At 34.8% G+C, this 25,111-nt stretch overlaps 1 protein-coding gene across 2 annotated transcripts; it reads left to right on the top strand.

The window, feature by feature from the left end:
* Positions 1–1,598: 1,598 nt before the first annotated feature.
* On the top strand, positions 1,599–24,331 carry LOC114191570 (LETM1-like protein). 2 transcript variants are annotated; one of them, XM_028080815.2, is made up of 18 exons: positions 1,599–1,792; positions 2,352–2,823; positions 3,711–3,799; positions 3,937–4,101; positions 4,218–4,605; positions 7,887–8,005; positions 8,316–8,388; positions 8,470–8,690; positions 8,774–8,818; positions 11,371–11,464; positions 16,583–16,774; positions 18,541–18,641; positions 18,761–18,848; positions 19,189–19,335; positions 20,866–20,991; positions 21,264–21,434; positions 23,306–23,365; positions 23,474–24,331. In XM_028080815.2, exons 1-18 carry the CDS (start codon positions 1,749–1,751, stop codon positions 23,585–23,587), a joined length of 2,709 nt encoding a protein of 902 aa, XP_027936616.2. In that variant the 5' UTR covers positions 1,599–1,748; the 3' UTR covers positions 23,588–24,331. The 2 variants fall into 2 exon arrangements, with proteins under 2 accessions (XP_027936616.2, XP_085531726.1); XM_085675600.1 differs by lacking the exon at positions 1,599–1,792 and having other exon boundaries at positions 2,512–2,823; positions 3,676–3,799.
* Positions 24,332–25,111: the final 780 nt, after the last annotated feature.

Below are 25,111 nucleotides of genomic sequence, written 5' to 3'. Positions count from 1 at the left end.
AGGTTGACTGAGGGTTACGTCAACACCTTGGACAATTTCCCTACCATCTATTGAAGAAGGGTACCTCAGAAGGAGGTCGACTGAGGGTTACGTCAACACCCTGGACAATTTCCCTATCATCTATTGAAGAAAGGTACCTCGAAAGGAAGTCGATTGAAAGTTACGTCAACATCCTTGAGCATTCCCATAACCTCACCCTGACCGTACTAAGATCAGAAAACTACTTCATGAATCGAAGAATAGGCACCACAACAATGGGACATTAACACAAAAGTCAAGTTAGCAATTCTCACGAAGAGAGCAAAAGTTAAAACGTCATGCACGATACGTATCAACAATAAATTAAAGTCTCCTAAGGGTCTACACAAGATAAAGGGTCATGTAGCATGGGGATGCCATCACTCCTCTACCAATTGTCCATCCACAATGACCTAGCCAACATCGATAACAGACACATCGGTAGAGGGGCACAACAATCGCACCTGCTTCAAAGCCAATGCCATAGGTAGAGGCAACCTCATTTAGCCAGCTCATCCTTCAATGCCTTCCAAGTCCGCTCTTTCTCAGCATTTTCCTCTTCCATCTGTTGTATAGCTGTCTCAAGGTCGGTCACCCACTGGCCACACACGCATTATGGCAACGACACACGCCAGAGAAGTTTGAACGACCTCCTCGCCACCCTGCCTGAGGTTGCTCGAGGTCGGAGGGTTAGTGTACACCCTGGCGATCAGACTCTAGACAACTTATGTGTATGTGCGTATTGGGCCGACCTCGGGACGACTTATGTGTATGTGTGTATTGTGCCGACCTTAGGCCGACCTATGTGTATGTGCATACTGGGCTGACCTCAGGACGACCATGTGTATGTGCGTACTGGGCCAACCTCAAGACGACCTATGTGTGTGGACTATTGGGCCGACCTCAAGACGACCAAGGTGTGCAGACGTATTGTGTCCGACTTGGAATCGACCTATGTACTCTAATGCACTGAACCCAACTTATCTGGAAGGCCCAATTTACTTAAACTACCCCCTCTCCTCAGGATAACGACAAAACCGTCACGTAACCACATCGCCACAAAGATTGGGGTAACCCCCGCACACATCAACTACCTCCCGCAATCATGGGAAGACTGAGGCAAGGATGAGCTAGAGACCTTTATAAAACTAAGTGACTGGTCTCCACCAAAGGGGGAAGGAGATGACCGAAAAGATAAGTCTAAAGAGAAACAAAAGTATTTTTTTGTATAACATCTGACAAAGAGGCCGAGTTGCGACCAATGTGCATCTTGGATTCCTTTTTTTCGAGAACAAATTATATATATACATGTATATATAATTTTTTTTATTTAATTAATATAACGAGTAATTGATTTAACAATATTATATCCCATTTACACCTTCCTTTATTCTTCCGCTTACTTCACTTTTACTCCAAATTTTTAATTTCATATGATAAATCTAATTACAAATATACCCTTTGTTAACTTATCATTTTCCATGTTTCTATGGACTGAGAGCCAGTGGCAACTGATGGAAGAATACCCAGTTGTGTGTGATTTGCGGACTCTCCACGTATACGGATAAAGCACCCGTCTTGCCACGTCAGCCTTCCCTTTCTTTTCTCTCTTCCGTGTCCGTTTGGCCAATAACCTCTTCCACCATTTTATTTCACTGTTCCTTTTTTTCCCTCTCTTTCTCGGCGCTAAATACAACGTAATCTTCTCTCGGGTTCTGCATCCGCACTACATGGCAGTAACATTGCGCGGCAGCAATAGCTTCCTCTCGTTAAGGTGGTGATCGATTTCTCCTTCACTCTTTCTTTCATTCTTTCTTTCTCTTGCTGGTTACGAATTACGGTTCTTTGCTGAGTTTGGAGGCGCCTAGGTTTTCCATGTAGATTAATCTTCAGAATTGAAACATTTTCTTGTTGCGTATATAGCTTTTCGCCGAAGTTTCTTGAGCGATTTTGTGACGGTAATTGTAGTTCGGGAAGTGTTTCTTAGTTTCCGTATTTATCACTTTGCCTGTTGCAGCATGGAAACGAGTGTTTTCAATCGGTGAAGAATGAAATAGCTGAAACTATTTATGGCTTGCGATGATGGTTTTCTTGCAATTTCTTTAGGTCATAATGATACGTCGGTGTTTTGTTATCGAGTTTGAGAGAGTTGAATGATAGAAGGATGTAATTCGTAATTATCATATCCGTTGCACCATCACTTCAAGACATAATGTATTTGGTGTGGTTGAATTAATGTTTTTGCTTTCGTATTTACTGCACTCTCTTTGAGCTGAGTTTTTGTATATGATTCATCGTTTATGTGCTGGTATTAATTGTAAATCGACTGGCAGCTCTTCGAATTGTTGGCTTTCAAATGGCTCCCCTTACGCAGGGAAAAAAGTGTCAAACTTACATTGCCTACTATTGAGTAAATGGGGGAGTTCAAGAAAAGGATGCCTCATACGATATGATTTTTTATTGAGTGGTAATCCTGGTTTAGGTTGTAGAAAGTGTTATTTGGTGTTTTCTAAACCTAGAAGGAGGGTGCATCTGCTACCATTTGCCTCCTCTGATGACGGTGTCACTGTCAATGGGAGTCTTCAAGCTAGCACCGGTACTGGCCTAGAAAAAACGAGGGTGAAACTGAATAGGTCACTGGAAGATGAAGAGTTTTGTGAAGGACTTGTCCAAGCTTTATATGATGCAGCCAGGGTTTATGAACTGGCAATTAAAGAGCATAAATCATTCTCACGAATGTCCTGGTTTTCGACAGCCTGGCTTGGGGTTGACCAAAATGCATGGGTGAAGGCACTGTCTTGTCAGGTATGGCATTTACCGTGTCAGATTTTACCATGGCTTTTGTGAGGTAGTATATTTGGGCCATATATGACGTGTAAGTTCAACACACATCTGTGAATACTAAATTTTGACCGAGCCTTTTGAAAGCATGCCATTGTCTAATTCATGTGAACATAGACAAACACAATCTAGATGAATTGTATAAGTAAGAAGTGTGGACAATAGGTTTTATTTTGCATGTCTTTGTTGATATTTTGACTAAAATATGAACCAACATTTATCAACAAATAAGAACAATTATGGTTACTAGAAGAAACTCTCTATTCTTGGGCATGCACTTGTGAGAATTATAATTGCAATTATGAAAATTCAATTTAAAACATGCTTCTTGGATATTACTAAAATCAACAAAACATATTAATCATTGTCATCATCTGTTACTTTGTATTATTTTAGATATGGGAACAGTCCTATCAATTTCATTCCTTTCTTGATATCATTTATAAAGAGAACATTTTTCATTTCAAAAGATAGTGTTTCTTTGTTTGTATGTTAAACATACTTCTGTGTTTTATTTTTCAATATTTTGGATAGGTAGTTGAGTCTTAATATAATTTATCATACTGTCTTCTTAAAGGATAGGACTAGAGAATTTGGCTTCATCCTCATTATTTCTCTTTTTTAAAATTATCTTCCTGATGAACAACATCTGCATTGATGGAAACTAATTATATATTGCTGTAATATGTATACTTCATTATAAATTAATCTGAGTCATGTTTCTTCTATTGCCTTTGCTACAATAATGCTGCGACCTCATTAGTCATAACTCACAAGTCACTTGAGCTCATTGTTTTTAAAATTTCAAAATTCTAGAACAACTGAGAAACAGGTTGCATAAATTCTCTCAGGCTGCTGTGTACTCCTTACTGCATGCTGCAAGTGAAATTTCATCTCAAAGCGATAGAGACAGAAATGTCCATACATTTGTTCAAAGGAGGTAGCATGTTTGTATTTTGGTTCATTCTTACCTGCTTCCATTGTATTTTCTTTTTTTATGTTTGTTTAGTTTTAATATTTTATACTACTCCCTAGAGTTTTAAGTCTAAAACTTTTGCAAATATTGCATTGATTCAGTTTGCTAAGGCTATCTTCTCCCCTGGAGAGTTTAATTAGAGAAAAATTATCAGCCAAACACCCTGAAGCATATGAATGGTTTTGGTCTGAGCAAGTTCCAGCTGTAGTGGCATCCTTTGTTGACAAGTTACAAGGGGATGGACGCTTTACTGCTGCCATTGCTTTGTATGTTTTCCTTTAACTTATCTATATATTGAGATATTTACGGTTACTGATCAGTTCTTGTTCTTTGATATTATTATTTTTTGCAAATGCATTAATGATTTTAACTGCATTTACAGGTCTGGAAAAAATGTGGGTGTAAGCAGTGCAAGTGACATATCACTTCTTCTGCTAGCACTAACGTGTATTTCTGCAATTGCTAAACTTGGTCCATCAAAAGTTTCTTGTTCACAATTCTTTTCAATGATCACAGAAATAACCGGTAGTTTGATGGACATGCTAGTTGGTTTGATTCCTGTAAGTCAAGCTTATAATTCTATTAAGAATATCGGTCTGCATAGAGAATTTCTTGTACATTTTGGTCCTCGGGCTTCATCATGTAGAGCTAAAGAGAAGTGGGGTTCAGAAGAGGTTGTTTTCTGGGTAAATCTTGCTCAGAGGCAGCTGCAACAAGCTATTGATAAGGAGAAAATATGGTCAAGATTGACAACATCTGAAAGTATTGAGGTTAGTTATCTCCAATTTCGAAGAGTGCTTGCTTTTGTCCACTCTAGAGAGGTCATGCTGGATTAAATGTCCAGGAATACTGAATTTAGAAAAAATTATGGAAACTATGTTTTGGAGGCTCGTTGAGTACAAACATCAACAAACAGGGAGTTTCACCTAATGAGGATTTTTCTCCTTCAATCAAAACACTAAAAGTTACAATCTCACATCTTAATTACCTTCTACAAATGTGAAATTCAACTTGTGTAACACTAAAACTGTCACATCATAACCTATAATTTCTTATTCTGAAACTAATACACAAATAACTGCCTCATATCAATCCCAGATAGTGACATAGAGTGGCCAACTCCAAAAATTGGATAGAAGTTAGGTGATGACTGATTTTCTAATATATTTTTGGCTTAAATATGTTTTCGGTCTGTCAAATATAGGTAATTTTTAATCATATTAAAAATTGTTTTTGTTAGTCTCCAATTTTCAGAAAATGATGTTTTTGGTACCTTGTTACTCACGACAATACACTCTTTGGTGATGTGGCTAACAACATCCATGTCAATTGTACAGTTATAGAAATAAGGAGCTGATCTTATATAATCAAGAATATTTAGATTATATATGTATTATTAAGTGCATTTTTATTTATTCCTGTACCATATTTTTGTTATTCGAGGATATCACATTTCCTTTATTTATTTTATTCATTACTTTCTCTCTCTCTCTCTCTATATATATATATATAAACCACCTGTGCTGTCTTCTCAATGTTTCTCTCTTCTCCAGAGTTTAGGATTAACAATAACAAATATCTCAAATAATTACAAGGAAATACAATTTTCAAATCTTTCTGGCTAGATTATTTTCTATTCTTAAAATTTTAACTCAAACTTTATTTAGCTCCCCAAATTTGAAAGTTACTTTTTTAGTTCTTGATAAAATATTTTTGGATTAAATATGTTTTTGGTCTCTTAACTTTCAGTGAAAATGGAAATTTGTTCTTCTTTGAAACTATGGCTTAATTTAGTCCCCAAACTTTAGAAATACGTGAATTTAGTTGTTTTAACCAAATTTTGTTAAGTTTATTTGACGTTTCAAACGTTCATGATAGTATTTTAGTTGTTTACACCGTTTTACACATTTCCACCTTAATGTTAGCCGAGAAACATTTGAAACGTTAACTAAATTTAACAAAATTATGTTGAAAGGACTAAGTCCATGCATTTTTAAAGATGAGGACTAAATTAGTCTAAATATTTGAAGTAGGACTAATTCTAATTTTCACTGAAAGTTAAGAGACCGATTAACCCAATATTTTTTTATTCCTAAAATTTTAGGTCAAATTTTATTTTAGTTCCACAAATTTAAAAGTGACTTTTTTAGTCTTTCAAATGAAAATTTGACATTTTAGGTTTCTACTTGAGAAAAATAAAAAAGGAATATACATATACATACATATTAAAGAGCTTGAAGAGCCTCTCGTAGGTTTTCATAGTTATATAGAAACTCATCTGTGATACAATGATAAGAAAGAAAGAGTAAACAAGTAAAGGGAAATCCAGGACCTAGGTAGAGATAGGTAGAAACGAAAAGAACTCTTAATAAAACTTACTTAGGCTGTTTTGAACCTATTCTAACTTTGCCTCTCAGGTTAGAGCATACAAATTGGTTAGAGCATACAAATTGTATGTACTAAGCTTGAATCAAATAAATTCAATCTGAGGACCCTCAACAATTTGGTTAATACATCAACAACAAGTTAATTATTGGATCTGTCAAATTTGGTATCTATCTCCTTTGATAACAACCTTCTCTAATAAAATGACAATCCTTCTCTATGTTTGATCCTATCATGGAACACTAGATTAGAAGCAATGTGAAGAGCTGCTTGATTATCATCTTCATTTGTTGAATCTCATAATTTAATTCTTGGGGAAACTCTTTTACCCACTCAAGCTCACAAGTGGAAGATGCCATTGCTTTAAATTTCAACAATTGACTGAACAAGAAACTATATTCAGATTCAACTTCATTTTGTTTCTTGCGTTTCCAAGTAATAACATGTCCTCCAATGAAAACATAATATCCTGAAGTATAATGTCTCTCCATAGGAGATGCAGCCCAATCAACATCATAATACCCAAATAGTTGGGTATTTTTTTTATCTTCATATGGTAGACTTGTCTTGGAGCGTTTTGAAGGTATCTTATAGTTGGGTATTTTTTTTATCTTCATATGGTAGACTTGTCTTGGAGTGTTTTGAAGGTATCTTATAATACGGATATAAACATCCAATGACCAATAAAAGGAATGTACGTGAACTGATTCAAAGTTGTTAGAAAACATATTGTTGGTCACTTAAACCTATTCATATAATACCAAGAGGTTGACACAGATTGTTATGAGTCAATATATATTTTTTTTTAATTTTCCATCCCTTAATTTTTTACATGAAGGAGTCAATTTTCACATTTAGTCTTGAATTAGAGATATTAATTCATTTTTTTTTTAATTTGAAGGACTAAAAATATCTTTTTTGAATTCTGGGGACTAAAATAAAATTTGACCTAAATTTGAGAGTAAAAAATATTTTAGTTGAAAATTTGAAAATTGAATTTTCACATCATTAGTTTAGTTATACTTGTTATTGTTGATGTAGACATCGTTAGCCATGTCAGCAACAAGCATAATACCGTTAGTGCCAAGGGACCAAAAAGAACATTTTTTGAAATTCATGGACCAAAGTTCAATTTTTAATTTGGAGCACTAAAAGAAAAAACAACCCAAATTTGAAGGACTAAAACCACATTTAACCTTATACTTCTTTATTTACAATAAATTCTTGGGCTTGATCAGGACTTGAATTCCCTGGGTTATTGCTAGAGAATGTTAGCAGTCAAACACTGTGTTCTCATTTTGAAATTGTCTCCCTTGTGTGAAACTGTCACTGCTCCATCTGTAGCAAAACCGCATCAACAATATTTTTTTACTGTATCATATTATCTCCATATAAGATGATACAACAATCTCCTCAATAATCCTTACGTCCAAGATATGATACAGTAATCTCCTGAATAAGGCAAACTAGGAAACATGGAAGGAATCTACAAATATCAATAAAAACCTGTCACATAATCATCAAAATGTTTCAAGAGAAAAAAATTCAGTGAATGGAATAAAGTAGGACTGAAGAGATGAGTTTAGTTGAATGTAAGCAGTTCTCTGTCGATCATGTTAGTGCTTTGTCGTTACAAAAGCTTCAATTGAAAGTTGGCTTACTGCAGGTCTTGGAGAAGGATTTGGCTGTTTTTGGGTTCTTTATTGCTTTAGGCAGAAGTACAAGGTCATTTCTTTTGACAAATGGTTTTGAAACCCTAGATGATCCAATGGAAGATTTCATCAGGTACAACTTGTTTAAATGTTTTCCTTGCTCATGATGTTTCTTATTGTTTTAGGAGTCTTATTATATTAGTGGCTTTTAGGGTTTAGGGTTTTGTGTGTTTGTATGTGTTTCTTTTTCTGTAGCGTCTTTTAGAGTACTAAACTAGTACTTGGCCTAGATAATTAGAATAAGTGACTTTATACACCATATCACTGTAAGAGTATGTCTTCTCTCTTTTCCCATCAAATTCAAACTCAAATATTTATGAACTCTGTTTGTGCTTTCTATGAATATTTATGCATTTCTTTACTTTTATGACTGTTTGGTTCAGGTATCTTATTGGAGGCAGTATTTTATACTACCCTCAGCTCTCATCAATTAGTTCATATCAATTGTATGTGGAGGTTAGTATTTATGGTCATTAAAGTTGTCACATGCTTAATCATTTAGTTATTTTAACTGGTAAAAGCCCATTGACTGCATAGGTAGTTTGTGAAGAGTTGGATTGGCTTCCTTTTTATCCTGGAATCACCAGTGTTTCAAAACAGTCTCATATGCATAGAAATAAACAAGAAGGTCCTCCAAATCCTGATGCACTGCCCCAAGCTTTTGATGCTTGCTCTCACTGGATTCAGAGCTTTATTAAATACAGTACATGGCCAGAGAGCCCTTCAAATGTGAAAGCAGCTGAGTTTCTGTCAACGGGGTAACTTGAACCATGCTTGTTTATGGTTTGACAAAACAATACCGGTTTAATAAATTCTGATATGTTTTTTTCTTTTATTTTAGGCACAAGAAGTTGATGGAATGTATGGAAGAGCTTGGGATGATTAGGTTAGCTATGAATGAAATTCTGCATTTACGATGTATTTTCACTCAAATAGTTGCATTCACATTCGTCAACACTGATATTTAAGCATCAAAACCATACATTTTTTGGGGTAAAATAAAGACCAGGATATTAATTGCTAGCTGAAAGCTGCATAAGAACAACCGAAAGAAATCAGTGTAGTAACTGCATGTTACAATTGCATATTCTTTTGTTTTATAGTCTTGCAAAAATATACACCAAGAAATTTTGGAGGGTTGTAATGGTGCTTTGTTGTTTGTCTTGGTAACCGGCCAAATATGATTTTCATCAGCTTTAGCTGTCATGGTAAACACTTCATTTTTTCAATAAAATATCTCTTATGGCATTGCTAAATTTTATCCAGAAAGACCTCTTCTTTTAGAAGAGAATTTACTTTTATTTAAATTGGACATCACATAAAAGGAGTTGAATATGTGATGAGAAAACGGAAGAAGGACCATTCTTATATTGATGCCATTAAAGGAGTTTGGGGAAGAATATTGATGCCACACCCAAGAAAGATGAGGTTAGTGATAACTCATAGGGTTAATTGCCACATGTACTCTAATAAGATCAAATTTGGGTTCTTATAATTCAGAACTCCATAAAGTTCTTACAAAGAGAACTTAATTTTCTTTTAGAATTCATATATATGTCCCAACTCCTTACTGAATGTTCATATCAATAAAGCTTAGATGGCAACAAGTGTTACATGCCCATTATGACTCCACTTAGAACACTAAAAAACTGACCTAGACCATCCTAAAAGACATCTGAAATATTTAAATAAAAATAAATGCGAGTTACATTAACAATGATGAAAAATTGGCTTAAACAATTATTTAGCCCAACTACTTAAACTTGAGCCCCTCAATGCTTCTTCTAGATCATGTGAATTTCGGCTTGTTTTGTTTTCTTCAAATTGGGCACCAAGTCTTCATCAACATGTAGAAAATAGTATTAGATGATATATTTCTTGGGTCTATCATGCAAATCAGTCTATCTTCTTTATTCTTGATATTCTAGCAATTGCACTCTTAATTAGAAACATAATAAAAAACCTAAAATTATATTGACCAGTCTAGATCATATCATTCCCTCTCTCTTCAAGCACATTCATCCTTGAAGGTCAAGAGTACAGTTTCTCCAACATAAACATAACACTTGTATTAAAGATAGTCTTTTTATTAGTTATCCATTTCAGAGTAGAATCTTTGCAATAAGTGAATATGAAATGGAAGGTCAAGAGTTGAATCTATAGGTTAGAATAACAATCTTGGAAACTGGCTTGGATAGGATCTGATATCATATTAAAATGTGGACTTTAAACCTAATTTCACGAAATTGGCTTGTAAGGTGAGATTTGCACTCATATAATATAATTTTGCTATATGTCCAAATGTATGTTATATTTCTACATACTCAAGTTGTTAGGTATCCTCATGCTGACTAGGTAGAGTCATCTAGCGATAAACTCTCGATATAGGGAATTATGTTCTTGTTGAGGTACTTTAATAACGTGGAAAAGCAAGAAGCAAACTTTTGTGGCAAGATCGAGTATAGAAGTAGAATACATAGTGTTAAGAAGTGAACTTTAAGCCTAACTCAATCCAACAAAAAACAACTTGTAAGGTGAGGTTTGCACCTCCTTATATATTCTAAATTGGCCTTATCTCTGTCGATATGAGACTTCTAAGACACCTACTCATGCCAAGGTGTATATATCTCGAGTGTAGGACTATGCATTAATGGGTAGTCTGATAGCGGGTCTAGACATTAATGGGTAGTCTGATAGTGGGTGGAACAATATGTCCAACAAATAACAAATCTTGCTAGGATAGACTCTAATAATGGCTCTGATACCATGTTAAGAAGTGGACTTTTAAGCCTACTCAAATAACAAATCTTGGTAGGATATGCTCTAACAACGACTCCGATACCATGTTAAAAAGTGCACTTTCAGCCTAACTCAACTCCACAAAACCAGCATGTAAGGTGAGGTTTACACTCACTTATATACTCTAAATTGACCTTATCTCTAGTTGATGTGAGACTTCCAACACATAGTGATGACATTAGTCACTTGTGAGTTCATGTGGATAAAATAACTCCTACCTTATTTGTGACAACCAAGCAATGTTATACATTGCCTCTAATCTTGTCTTTCACTAAGACAAAACATATTGAGGTTGATCGTTTGGAGACATCACCACTAGATTTGTCAACTCTAATAAATAGTTGGTTGAAAATCCTAACCGGGGGCAGGGTGTATAGTTTGAGTGATCATATTATGGTACAATGTGTCACCTACCGGTGTGCTTGTTTTTGCACTGGGACCCACATGCAAACAATGCAGATACCATGTGATGTTGAACTAATTTGCTTGTATGGGGAAACAATTTTTGAAGATAGTTTATACAATGTATTTTATATTTTATAGCGTTACTAGAATTCCAGGAATTGTGAAACTGAACTTTTGTAGAGATTCTTATTCCTTAGATTGTATCACTTATATTTTTTGTGAATTGTAATGCAGGGAAAACGCCCTGGAGCCTGAAGCCACTAAAGTAGTTCATGCACATAGATCTACAGTTCAGTCAACTATTAAAGAGTCAGGTTCTTTTGACGAGGTTTGATTCCCACTTTCAAAATTTGAATTGATCTAAGTGCTGCTTCCAAGTTAATAATAGGTGTAACTTAGTCTATGAAGAGTCTATCTGTAATATAGATGTTCTGGAACCACTTAGTCTGTTAAGATTTTGTAGATAGATAGTTGTTCTGTAGAGCCTAAGTACCGTACAATCAATCAGTTTCACTCAAGCAATTGTACTCTTTCTCTCTTCCTCACAGTATCTAGTCTTTTTTCATTTGTATTTTTAGAACTTCATTGTATTATTGAAACTTCATCTTCCCTGCGAGGTTGGACATGGCTGGATAGGATAAGAAACTAAGTCCTATTGACTTGAGGAGTATAGAGTGACAAATATATTTTCCTAATTGACATAAAGCACATTTAATGACTAAAGGGCAGAAAAACTAAGAACTAAAAATACAAATTTCTAGGATAGGGTGACCAAGACATCCATGGGCAAGTTCAACAGAGCAATGAAGACAGCCAACTGGTGGTGATAGCCAATACACTTTCCAATACTCATATCCTAGTTCAATCGTTTGTCCATCCATCCTATTCTAGAACAATATAGACGTTATAATTATACAAATAATGTAGTGATCCTATGTAATCAGGCATATTGTTATAATTATAGATATAAGGAACTGAACCTATATAATCAAGAATATTGATATAATTATAGAAATAAAGAACTAATCCTATATAATCAGGATTATCTAGATTACATCCGTATTATTACAATCTTTTTTATATATTCATGAATCATATCTTTGTTATTAGAGGATATCAAATCTCTTCTATTTATTGTATTGACTCCTTTTTTCCAATATAAATAGAGCACCTGTGTTAGAAACACAGTTTCAACTCGATGTTTCTTTCTTCCCTAGAGTTTGACAATTATTAACAAACGACACACAAAGTGAGGGGAACAACTGAGTTTGCTATAAAAATTAAATTAAATGGACAACTAGGGACAGACAAAACGGATTATAAAAGGAGTTTATGAAGTTTTATGTAAGAGTCATTTGTGAAGGTAATAGAAGGCAACGAATCTGAGAAGGACAACTCAAAGAAAAATGATTGGTTACTAGTCATATTATCAAAGACACTAGAGTCAAGTATCTAGTCTCTAAGAGAGGAGTATTGTGAGACAAGGGCTAAAGAATTACCAAATAAGTCACAGCACTAACAAGCAAGACAGAATACTCATGGTTGGGTAGTGCCTGTACAATGAGGCCAATTAGGCCATGATCTTATGTCCTGCCATTTTTAATTGTTTCTATATATATATATATATATATATATATATTTTATAGTATATAATATATATAATTTATGAATGATGGGGTATTCATTACTATAATAGGAAGCTAACTAAAATTGTTTCCTTTTAACAGTTATGATTGATTTATTTAGTTTTAGTTTATCACAAAATTAGATAAACTTAATAAATATTAGATATTCTGATTGGGTAATTACTATTAACCTTACAACTTATGACTATAACTATATCAAAATTTATTGAATCTAAAAAATCTAGTTTTGAATGAACCTGATGTCTTAGAGATACTTAGATCCTTTAAGACATGCTCTTCTTTTCAGACGAAGGCTGAAAATATCTTTGCTAATGACTTTTAGTGTCTCTTAGACGCAGCCCTAGCCTCCCTCAAACAGACCAACTATTATAATTCTCTCACATGTAGGAAAAGCTTGGGCTGTTGTAGAAGAAATGAAAAGATTCCTTGTGGCTGACTCATTGGAGGATGTCAAGAAAAAACTTGATAAGTTATAAATGGTTTTGATTTTGAGAAGTTTACATTTAGATTTTAATTATGTATGTGATCAAATTCTAGCTGGTGATTAGATTCCTTATGTGGAGAGCGTAATCATTAGACTCAGTAAAAGATGAAAATTTAATTTACGTTGCTGAAACTTTGACAATGGAAATACCTGGTGGAAGAGATGGTAGGAAGCGAGACGTGGTGGTTGAAGTGGATGTCTTAAATTGATTTTCCAAATGGAAAGGGAACCAACTCTTGAGTGTCATTATTTTGAAGGGCAGATACGTCATCAATCATCACTTGTTGCCACCCTAGATAAGATAAAACTTTACTTGGAGAATTAGCAACATGAATACAAGATAACAAGGACAAACAATTATAGTGTGTGGTGGAATGTCAATGATAATTGAGGTTAATATAGTGGGGTAGAATGTATACCTTTTCAAATAGCATTAGGATTGTCATTTTTAGAGGAGACAAGAGTCGATAACGGATATAATGTCGGGAAAGGATCATACATTACCTCTATTATGTCATTATTCATCGAAGAATAGTCTTGCCCTAGAATGTAGTAGGTTATGGGCTGTGTTGATAGACTTGAAGATCTGGTCGAGAAGCATACTGAGATATTACTGGGTCGTTTGGGGACAAAGGGAGAGTAACATGTGGGAAAGTGACTGCATGTCTTTATTAGAAGGAACATGTGTATACTTAGACAGAGACATCAACAAACGCTAAATATTAAGATTAGGAGAAAACCACAAATACCCTTTTTGAGTATGATGATATCCATCGAAGAAACATTTGAACCCCAAGTGAAATTTATCTTGACCAGGTGTAAGGTTATGTGTAAAACATGTGGTACCAAAAAACGTGGAAGAAGATTATACTGAGGGAAATGAAGAAAAATGATTAAGTGGGGTACTTGATCATTAAGAATGGATGGTGACATCTGGTTAATGAGACAACATGCTATTAGGACAACATCCCCCGAAATAGGTGAGGAACATGACTGTGAAGAACTGTCCGAGTAATTTCAGTAACATATTTGTTTTTAGGTTCCTCTACTCCATTTTGTTGAGTATGAGGATGTGAAGTTTGATGAAGAACATCATTGGATGTCATGAACTCTTGGAATTTGACATGTTCATTTAGCATTATCACTAAGATTTAATTAGATTTCAATAGAAAATGTTTAAACTTGGCGCCACCTTCTACAATTTTGTCAACCTTGAACGTCCTAATTGTACATGAATCATCATTGGAGAGATTGTAGATGCACATACTGATGGTGGAGGGAGATGGTAAAGGTCATGTAATCCTACGCTAATCGTGTTGCTCGAAATCCAATCTTGCGGAGTAACATTACTTTTAGTAATGGTGAAGATAATGTCATTGGATTAGGTCAATTAGGAAATACAAAGTAAATAAATAGGCAATTAGAGACATAAAGAACAAGGTCAACAGTAAGATATGGGAGGGGTTGGTTAGTGCATGCTGCAACTTTGTATTGTGAACCATTGGCAGCAGTGATAGAAGACAGATTGTCAGTAGTAAAGTCAATGACCCAAGGTCCTAGAGAAGGAGATTGAGAGAGGTGAGCAAATGTTTCACCAGTGTGTGCCTTCAAGGCAATGTTACTGATGGAATGGTGAGTCGTGTACCATTTGATAAAGTCTATATTTTGCTGGAGTCATATGAGGATGAAAACGTATAATATCGGAGCAACAAGTGACTCAACAATAGAAATTTGGACAAACTTGAGCAAGGGAGTTTCCCATGTAGCTTCCAACACTATAAATGATAAATAAGTCCTGTGCGTTGACAAAGCTCACATTTTAGATGATTTTTAGAATTATGCGTGCAAAAGTATTGAGAACTATTGCCGTGTGATTCGAATGTAATATTGTTCCCTACAAACAAATGTGTCTTGGTGCTTATCTTTGGAGGGTGGAACACAAACGTTGCAAAAGTCATAGTAAGGTTTACTAGTGATCCCAAAATCTGATAATGTGTAACAACGTACTCTTGTAGCAAGCTTTGCAAGGCGAAAGTCATAAAAAATGCACTATGGTTTTTAAGTTTCTTTTATACATTTGTAGATGATGGTAGAAGCTCATTACATCATATAAGGTAGCACAACCCACCCAAGATAAACGGACATGGGGCCCAAAAATGTTGTGAAGCGAGAGGAAGTGTCAAGAGATCTTGGCACACACTGAACTGATGTTGTTCATTTGTATAAAGGGAATGAGGCTTGCTCCAAATTGATGCACATGTCTCATGGGGATGGAAAATAGGTTTCAGTTAGGTGTGGAAAATGGATTTAATAATGCTACAAACTTGAGAATCAATCATTATACATTGTTCGCGTTCTTTTGCAAGAATAGATTCAAAAACTGTGGTGAGATGTAATTTGTGGCTCATCCCATTTAACTATAATCCAATCTTGGAAGCCTAATTTTAATAGTTTGACTCATCCATCTTCTCAATACTAACAATATGGTTAGAATAGATGAGAGAATCTGTTCTGGGTGTTAGAAGACATTACTGAAATCTGTAAAAGAAATAATAATGAAATATTTGCTGGAGAGGAAAACTGAGATTTCACCTTGAAATGTCCGATTGAGCCACAATCACCTGTGTTATAGGTTGCCTAGAGGCAGGTGCCGTTGCCAGCTTTGCCACGCATGGGGAAGGGTTGCAGATTTGTCATGACTGACATTTGTTTTAGTGTGTAGATTGCAGCTGGGTGAACCTGACCTTGTGGTTGCCCAAAAAGTTGCCGGAGATATCACTAGAAGAATAAGTGACTTTGGAAAAATGGTTTGCAAAATGAAGCTTTTCATACGAGAGGGTGACCATTGGGCCTACATGGAAGGAGACTCTACATTCCATGTTGAACTATAGAAAATAGAGACAGTAAGATGAAACTGTGTTTCTGAAACAAAACAGGTGCTTTATTTATATTGGAAAAATGGATTCATTACAATAAATAGAGGATATTTAGTTTCCTCTAGCAATAAAGATACGGTAATACAATAATAAATAAAAATTTTCCTAATAATAATAATATATACGTAGGTTATATTTTTTATTATAAAAGATGTGAGGCTTTTTCTATAATTATAACATACAGAAATGTTCTCTTGTATAGTATAATACAAGATAATCTAAAAAGGAAAACTAAATTATTTTTCATCATTGTACCCTCTCTCAATTTGTGTAAGATATCTTTATCAATATTCTTGCTTCATACTTTAGATGGTTCTCAAACCTTTTGTTTTCATGTATCTCATTCTTGTTTGTGCCTTCTGTTTGGCATATAATTTTAGGCACTGAAAAGTGTTGAAGAAGCTGTGATAAGACTTGAAAAGTTGCTTGAAGAGTTGCATGTATCAAGCTCTAGTTCTGGAAAAGAGCATTTGAAAGCAGCCTGTTCTGACTTGGAGAAAATACGAAAACTTTGGAAAGAAGCTGAATTCCTGGTGGCATCTTTTAGAGCAAAAGCTGATTCTCTTCATGAGGTACACCGTCCACTCCTCACTAACCTCCTTGATCAATTCTTTGAAACTATACATAATGGATATCTACCTTGAAATTTAATTTCCATAACTTTCACTAGAAAAAGGAGATTAAGAACTGAATATCAATTTCTAATTTGTGAATGATGTAATGAGATATTATAATACACCTAACTGCTTAGGCCGGGGACAACTGTTAAACTAACCTTTAACTACTTAACTGATATCCAAGAGAGCTGCCGCATCACATCATTCATTCAGACACTAATAATCCAAACTGTACAATGCAGGTTACTATATAGAAAGTCTTTGATGATAAAAATTATCATAGAATTCTAGCCAACAAATTTGGCCTGATTACTACAAAAATGAAAACGAGTCCTAATTACATATAATGTGGAAATATGTCTACTTAAATTTTGTAAAAGAATAACAGAGTAAATTTTAATAATGATATAATACATTAGGTAAATGATGGAATTACACAATCTACAACACTATCCTTTTTCGTATTTTGATGTCATTGGAGCTCGCACATCAATTAGAGACAAGATCGAATTATAGTATATAAGTGGGTGCAAGCAAATCTTATCTAACTAAGCTGATTTTGTAAGGTTGTGTTAGACTTAAAGTCCACTTTCAAAGATGATATTAGAACCTATCCTAGCAAAGGTTGTTGGGCCTATTGTATCACCCACAATTAGATCACTATCAAACCACCTACAAATATCTAGTCCAATCTTCAGTATGAGGTGTATAGGAGATCCTACATCGATTAGAGATATGATCAAATTACAATGAGTGTATATAAAGTTTACTAAGCTGATCAAATTACAATATTATAACTTCACCTTATTATGCTGATTTTGTGAGGTTGAGTTATGTTTAAAGTTTACTTTAAGAATTTCTTTTGTCTCTTTCCCCTGAAAGAGGAAACCTTTTCTAGTTTCTAGCGCCAAATAATTTTTTGCCTTTAATATTGTTATAATATTGTATGTGTATTGCTTGCTGGTATTTGTTTATACTATGAACATATCCATAAATTAACTAGTGAGTGGTCCAATAGAAGTTAGTATTATATAAATATGTCATTGGCAATTGTTACATTTGTTGCATATAAGACTCATTGAAAGATTATAATAATAGAACTAACGACCACTTTGATGGCTTTGATTGACATTGAAGTGTCATTTTCCAATCTTACTTATAAATAGAGAACCAATATGATATTAAACATGTATTTGGAAGATAAAAATGAACATTTAGAAGTTAAGATTGATAGAAGTTTGGAAATTGAATGCATCCTACATTTATTAATGCTATAACAAAAGATGCTATAACAAGACAGTCAAATGTGTTTATTTAACTTGCAATTCTCACAATTCAAACTAGACAACTTTATAAACTAAGCACCACCTTCTACAATTTGGTCAATCCCGGGATCTCCTAATTGTGCACGATTATCATTGGAGAAGTAGCAAATGCACAAACAATTGTTGATGGATTTTTATAGTGGAGGCCATGAGAATAATATACATGTGATGCTAAATAACGTCACTAGTGATGCAAATATGATCTTGATATTTCTACTTATAAGATACGATCTTCATATATGTACTTATACTGATATGATCCATATTTCTTTACTTGTAACAATTTCCTTGCACAATAATTCATTGTGTTGCTTGACTCCCTGGTACACTAGTCACATACTTTGTCCTTTTTGAGTTTCTCTTTTACTGTCTAATATTTCTATTATTCTCATTCAGGGGGTTAACAGTGGCCGGAACTACACACCAGTTGAAGAAGACGAGTATGTAAAAGGGAAAAGCCGAAAGAATGGTAATGTAAGGGTAGACAGGAACAAAAGGTATGAATATCTAGTTGCCTATTTACGAGAGTACAACCGGCATCTATCACTTCTATTTTTTGAAGTGTTTTATTTTCTTGTTATTATATTTATTTGAGAAGAACATGGTTTTTCTCCAGAAATGTTGGAAAATCGCGTGAATTTTGGAGCATCTTTGGAGGTCCTGTCACCAAAAAGCCCGGCTTAGAATCTGATGCGGATCCTTATGTACGCGTTGTAGTATTTATAGTTTGATGTTGTTAATATCCCCTCCATGTCTTTAGTGGCATTGGTGGAACATAACTCACCAATGTCTGTGACGCTTTTTCTTTTGTTGTGATAAGTAATAAATAATGTATTGCAAAAGTATAGCTTTGGCTTAGCAAAAGTGGCTGACTATTTTTAGCTTCAAAGTTTACAATGTCAAAATGCTAAGTTTATTGCATGAGTTGTAATGCCTATTAATTCCTATCTTGAATTGGCCTAGTTGTAAAATGTTGTCTGTTACAATTGGTGTGTGAATACTTTGTGGAACTTTACTAACATGGACTTGCTATCTTGATTGAAGGAAAATAATATTGAACAGCCTGCACCAAATGTTGGGGTTGTGGACCAAGAATCCAATGAAATCCGCCGCTTTGAGCTTCTGCGAAATGAGCTAATAGAACTTGAGAAACGGGTTCAAAGAAGTGCCTATCAATCAGAAAATAATGAAGTATGTCTGAAACACTCAATAAGTTACAAGTTTATGATTTTATATTGCTTTCAAAAGTTTTGCTTACCAAGTGCATTGATAAATAATTCTGAAGATTTGGTCTTTGAACGGTGCTAAATGATGTTTTGTGACCCATGTAGCTTATCTCACTTAGTGGGATAAAGCTTTGTTGTTGTTTGTAGATGCATTGTCAATAATCACCCTAACTGTACTGCTGTCTTATCCTAATTCTCTTTATCCTAACATTTTTACTCGCAGATTTATAAGCTTTATGTTGAAATTTTATTTTTTCGCATATTGCTGCTGACAGACTAAAGATTTTTTTAAACTTAACTGTTGCTTTTGGCTTGGGATGCATGCATGTTTTGTTGTTTTCGTCATCCTTTCTTTTTATCTATACAAATAATCTTTCTTTCTGTTCCACCAGTTATTTATTCTTGATTTAATCTTTGTATCCACAAACGATGCAATGATCAACCACTGTGTTTTGAGGTTTCAAACATTGTATTTGATGCCTTTGTATTGACTCGAGTATAAACACACTGAATTCAAAATAATGGTAAAAATAATCTAGTTTTCACAGATTTGAGTAGACAAACAAGGGTTTTTCTTAAAAAGGAGCTTATATACTCGGGGAATGACAATCTGGCACCCTTATTTTCTTTTGAATGTGTATATGACGGATTTGGATCCTCTCTTCTTCACAATAAACAGGAGAATCTTATTTAACAAATCCTGACCATTTATTATGTTTATTATTAAATCTAACCGTTAAAACAAAATCCAACTAAAATATAAAAAAAGAAAACAATGACAGTATTTAATCAAGGCAATGTATTTATTTGTTTTGGTTGCTATAGAAGTAGAGAGAATGATTTTTATGCACAAATACATCTCTAAGCACCTATTGTCAAGCTGTGTCTGTCTATCTGTTTGTTGATGATAGTCAGTGCTCATGTAGAGCTGAGTTCCTGTCATCCTAAAGGGTTCCTTTCAAAAACTACTCACCAAAAGCTGGTCTTGATATGAAACATTGATGGGTGGAAATCCATGCAAATGAATCACTTCCTTAACAAACAATTCCACAATACTCTTGGCTGAGAAAGGTTGTGATTGTACAAAGAAATGAGCAAATTTAGTTTGTTAATCCATTACCACTAGAAAATAGAATACTTCCCTTGAGCTTTTGGGAGGTTACCTATATTGTCTGTTGATATATCAGCCCAACTTCTATTTTGGAATAGGGAGAGGTTGTAGTAGACTTGCTGCTACGCACTCTTTAATATCGGATCTCATACCCACCAAGTAAAGAAATCCAGCTGTGCATTTATAAGTTCTGAAAAACCAAGAGTGTCTGCCAATATATGAGCCATGGAATTCTTTAGAAGAGTAAGGATCCTAACAAAATTTCTTGGGAGTACTAACCTGCTGTTGCAAAAGAAAACTTTCCTTCTTGACCTCTTAGTTTGTATGGATTGTTGTACCCAACGACTGTTCTGTTAGATTGCTCATTGACTGTCATTTTTACAGGATTTACTAGCTAGTGATGATGGTGCTCGTTATACTGATGAGGCTGGGGTTGTTAAGATGGCCAGGGTTGAGAAGAAAGAAAATATACTGGAAAAGTCTATTGGCAGACTAAAAGAAACCGGAACGGTATGATTTAGCCTCCTGGCTTTTCTTTCTTGGAAAGATTATCTTGCTTTTATTTGGTTTAAGAATTCATTTGGATCAGCACACTGATTATATGAAACCAACTTCGTTTTGGCCTTTTTTTTTCTGTAGAGACTAAAAAACTGGTGGGCACAATACGCATTTGTGCCTCAGAAAATAGTGACAATGTCCCGTGTTGAAATTTAGAATTAAGTCATCTGTTATGTCTTTATAAACATCTGAGATCTGAAATCTATTATTGAATGAATAAGCAGGATGTCTGGCAAGGAACTCAGCTTCTTGCTATTGATGTTGCTGCTGCCACAGGTTTACTTAGAAGGGCACTTGTAGGGGACGAATTGACTGAGAAGGAGAAGAAAACACTTAAAAGAACCTTGACTGACATGGCTTCGGTTGTTCCTATTGGTGTTTTAATGCTTCTTCCAGTGAGTTGAACACACTTTATTATTCTCATTTTCTAATCTCAATCCTGTCTTGTTCAGCGTAGAGAAGCATATTGTTCTCCTCATGCAAGTGTTTTAGCTTGAAATATGGATATTGTTCAACCTATTTTTACCATGTGCAACAAAGAACGTAGAACTCTTAATTAGTCAAGTCTTTTTTACACCTTGGATGCACCCCTTGACGCCAGTGAAAATGGAGAATGCACAAGCCCATTTGTACCGTACTAATATTAAAACTCCTTTTCTTTTTAAGATCAGTGAGTAACAAAGATTAAACTCTAGAACACTGGGTTGTAGAGGCTAAAATTTTTAATGTCAAGGAGTAACTAGGAAAAGTAATGATATTGGATGAAAGCTTTGATAAATATCCATTATTTAGTTAGCTAGTTGCATCAATGTAGAAATAAGGCGAATTGCCTGACAAGGGAGGCTACAGGATATAATACATTGTTATTTGTGAGATGCGTTGTTGGGCCGTCGTAGTTGTAGAACCTCAAAGTCTGAAGGGAGAATTCCCTCAGTTCTTTTTCAAGAGGATTGCTAGCAACACACTCTCTAACACTGTCTATTATTGGTTAAAATTGATTTAAAACTACAAAATTAGCAGAGAGGCTCGTCAAATGAGAAGTGAGGTCAACCAAAATTTATAGTTTTCAATAAATTTTAGCTAATAATAGTGTGTTCAAAACAGTGTATTGCTGGATTTTCTCTTTTTTCCATTCAGACTGCCATGTTCCTTTTGTGTATGAATGACGTTACTGATTGTAAACAAAAATAGGCCAAATTTAGCATAAAATATCTTTTCTCTTTCCTGCATATATATTGATAGTATCTGTAATTGTTAGAATATATTGCGTTATCCTCATACTTCTAGATGATATCATAGTTCCCAATTTTTATTTGTTTTGGAGGAGGTTTGCTTCTGCGCAAAAAAAAAAAAAAGAAAGATGCCTTCGTTGTTGCCTCCATCACTGCTTATGCTCTCTATCTGCTGCTGTCATAGCAGTATTTGGCACCTTCAATGTACCCCTTTTTTTACTGCTTCACTGACTGCAATCTCCCATACCAATTGGTTGGTACCTTCAGGCTTCATATAATCTCTTCGTCAGCACCTTGGAACCCTAATATTCTTCCAATTCTTAACCAAATGTACTCCCTTAATGGAGGAAACTTTTTGCGGTGGGCCTGTATATTCTCTTAACCTCCTTTTAGCAAACCATTGCATGACATTTTCTTTATAACCAAATGTAAGGACTATCATCAGCTCATCAACTTGAGGAGTGTTGAAATAGAAAATAGCTCCAATTTGGAGTAGAATAACTTTTCTCGTTATTGTACATATCCTATTAATCTTTGTAATTATATTGTATTGCGATATTTCACGAGTCTCATTATATAGTAGGATTTTCCATTATATCTATCCATATGAGACATTTTCCTTCTGGGTGTCATCAAATAATATTTGAAAAAAATCCTTCTCCGCCATATTTCAAGAGAAATGTATCTCTAGGCTTAGTACTGTTTTTGAATCAATGGTCAATAAACTTAATTATTGATCCTATATAAGCGACAGATTCTTGTTTCCTCCATTTTTTTTTTCCTCAGACTGAGTCTGCCAAACTTGGCATGGTCTTCGTTTTACCCCTTTAACTCTTCCTTCTATAAATATTGAACTGGAAAAATAAGATGAAGAACGACTGCTTATAGAAGATGCAGAAAAGATTGAAGATTAAAAACCTATTGCTATTTTACGTGTGACTGGTAAATTATCATTTTGGAACATTAGATCTGGTCCTTTCCTTTGTGTAATGGTCCAGTGTATCCTACTAAGAAGAAATGCTTACTTTGCACAGGTTACTGCCGTGGGGCATGCTGCAATGTTGGCTGCTATTCAGAGATATGTACCAGCTCTAGTATGGATACTATGACTTACGGCTGCATTTTTTTCAATATCCTATTCAGACGTCATTTCTCCAATAATAATCACGCTGAGAGAATTTACTATGCGTTCTTTCTTGCAGATTCCATCCACTTATGCACCAGAAAGGTTAGATCTCTTGAGGCAGCTTGAGAAAGTAAAGCAAATGACAGCCGGTGATATAAGCTCCGATGAGGAGGAAGATGAAGATAGTTGATGAGAAGCAAGGCCGATTTGTGTATAGCATAGCTAGCAAAACTATTCTTTGTGATCTGGTGAAAATCGGACTGGTTTGTTATCCTCTTTCTGGAAATTTTTTGTTCATACCAAATTTCTCAGTTAGGAGTTGGGCATAGAGAAATTCATTCCACGTGCCTGGCACTCCTGGTAAACACCAGTGGATACAATCCTGCGGGGCATTAGGTGGAGTGCCTGGTTCCCGAAACTTGGAACGGTGACCATCTCTCCTCAACTCTGAAAGATATGTGATGTTCAAAAATTGCGCTTTCCGGCTCTCATATTGCATCTGTTTGACAACAACAGATATAAATATGTTATGATATGGTTCAGTTTCAAGTTTTATAGGGTCATTTTCTGGCTCTGTTTGTTTGTCACATTGTCCTCCATCATTCCTCGTGCCATTCCTGCAATTTCAGTGTTTAGTAAGACTTGTACAAAATGTAAGGCCTGTATCAGTGCCCCCCATGTCATACCAAACTCCCTCTCCCAAATACATATATTTTAGATCTACAATAACAAATTTCTGAACATTAGTTGTTAAAGGAAAAAAAAAGGGGGAAGTGGGTGAATCAGGAAACTGATTTCTCATAATTGATGTCTAACTTCTAGTTATATAGTTAAGTTGTGCATGTTTGGATACACGTTGTAATAACGGTCCACAAGTTCCAAAGCTTTGTTACAATTTTGTAGATTTGAATTGAACGTTCGTTCAAAAAACAAACACATTTTGTAGATTTACAATTTTATTCTCTTTCCTGTTACTTTACCAAAACTATTGAATGAGTAAACTTGAGAAATAGTTTTGAAGTGAGTTAATTAACTGTTCGGCCAAAATTATGAATGCCATGCTACATGAAATATGCTCTTACCGATGAGTCTTTTTTTCAACAAAAGTTTGACTCTGATGATCTATCAAACTTGACTTACTAGTATACAAATCTCTCTTTTTTGTTCATATGAAAAATTCTTGACAAACAGACATAGATAAATTAAATCGACTCTATACCCTTGAAAAATAACTTTTGCAGGGTGACTTGGGGGCATTAAGAATTTTGTTCTAGCGGTAAATTAAATCTGAGGCCGTAAAAATGGCACAAAAAATTTCTCTTGGTGTTTTTGTATCAAAGATTATCTTGAAGTGTCAGACCCAGAAAAAACACGTCAATGCACTTGCCGGAGGTGGACGGGGAATACCTACGAAAGAAGACGAAACTCGTAAGGTGAAGATTGTTCAATGCCCATGATTTCCATGCCAGTAAGGATCTCCTAAATGCTTCTTTCACGATAATCATCCTTACCCTCCCTCCTTCCTGGAAGTAGTTGCGCCTGCAAAATGTTAAGGAGCTTGTAAGACTGTTATTTTCGATTCTAGAAGTTTCTAATTTTACATTATTTATCGAGTAGCATAAGTAAAATCATTTTAGAAAAAAGTTATTAGTTTTTTCTTTCAGAAAGAAAAAGCCTCTTATAAGATAAGTGATTCGGTCATTCTGTCTTATAT

Source organism: Vigna unguiculata, chromosome 7, assembly GCF_037176805.1.
Source record: "Vigna unguiculata cultivar grain cowpea cultivar isolate G323 ecotype 2 chromosome 7, ASM3717680v1, whole genome shotgun sequence".
NCBI lineage: Eukaryota > Viridiplantae > Streptophyta > Magnoliopsida > Fabales > Fabaceae > Vigna > Vigna unguiculata.
This window is presented reverse-complemented; position numbering and strand designations above follow the sequence as displayed.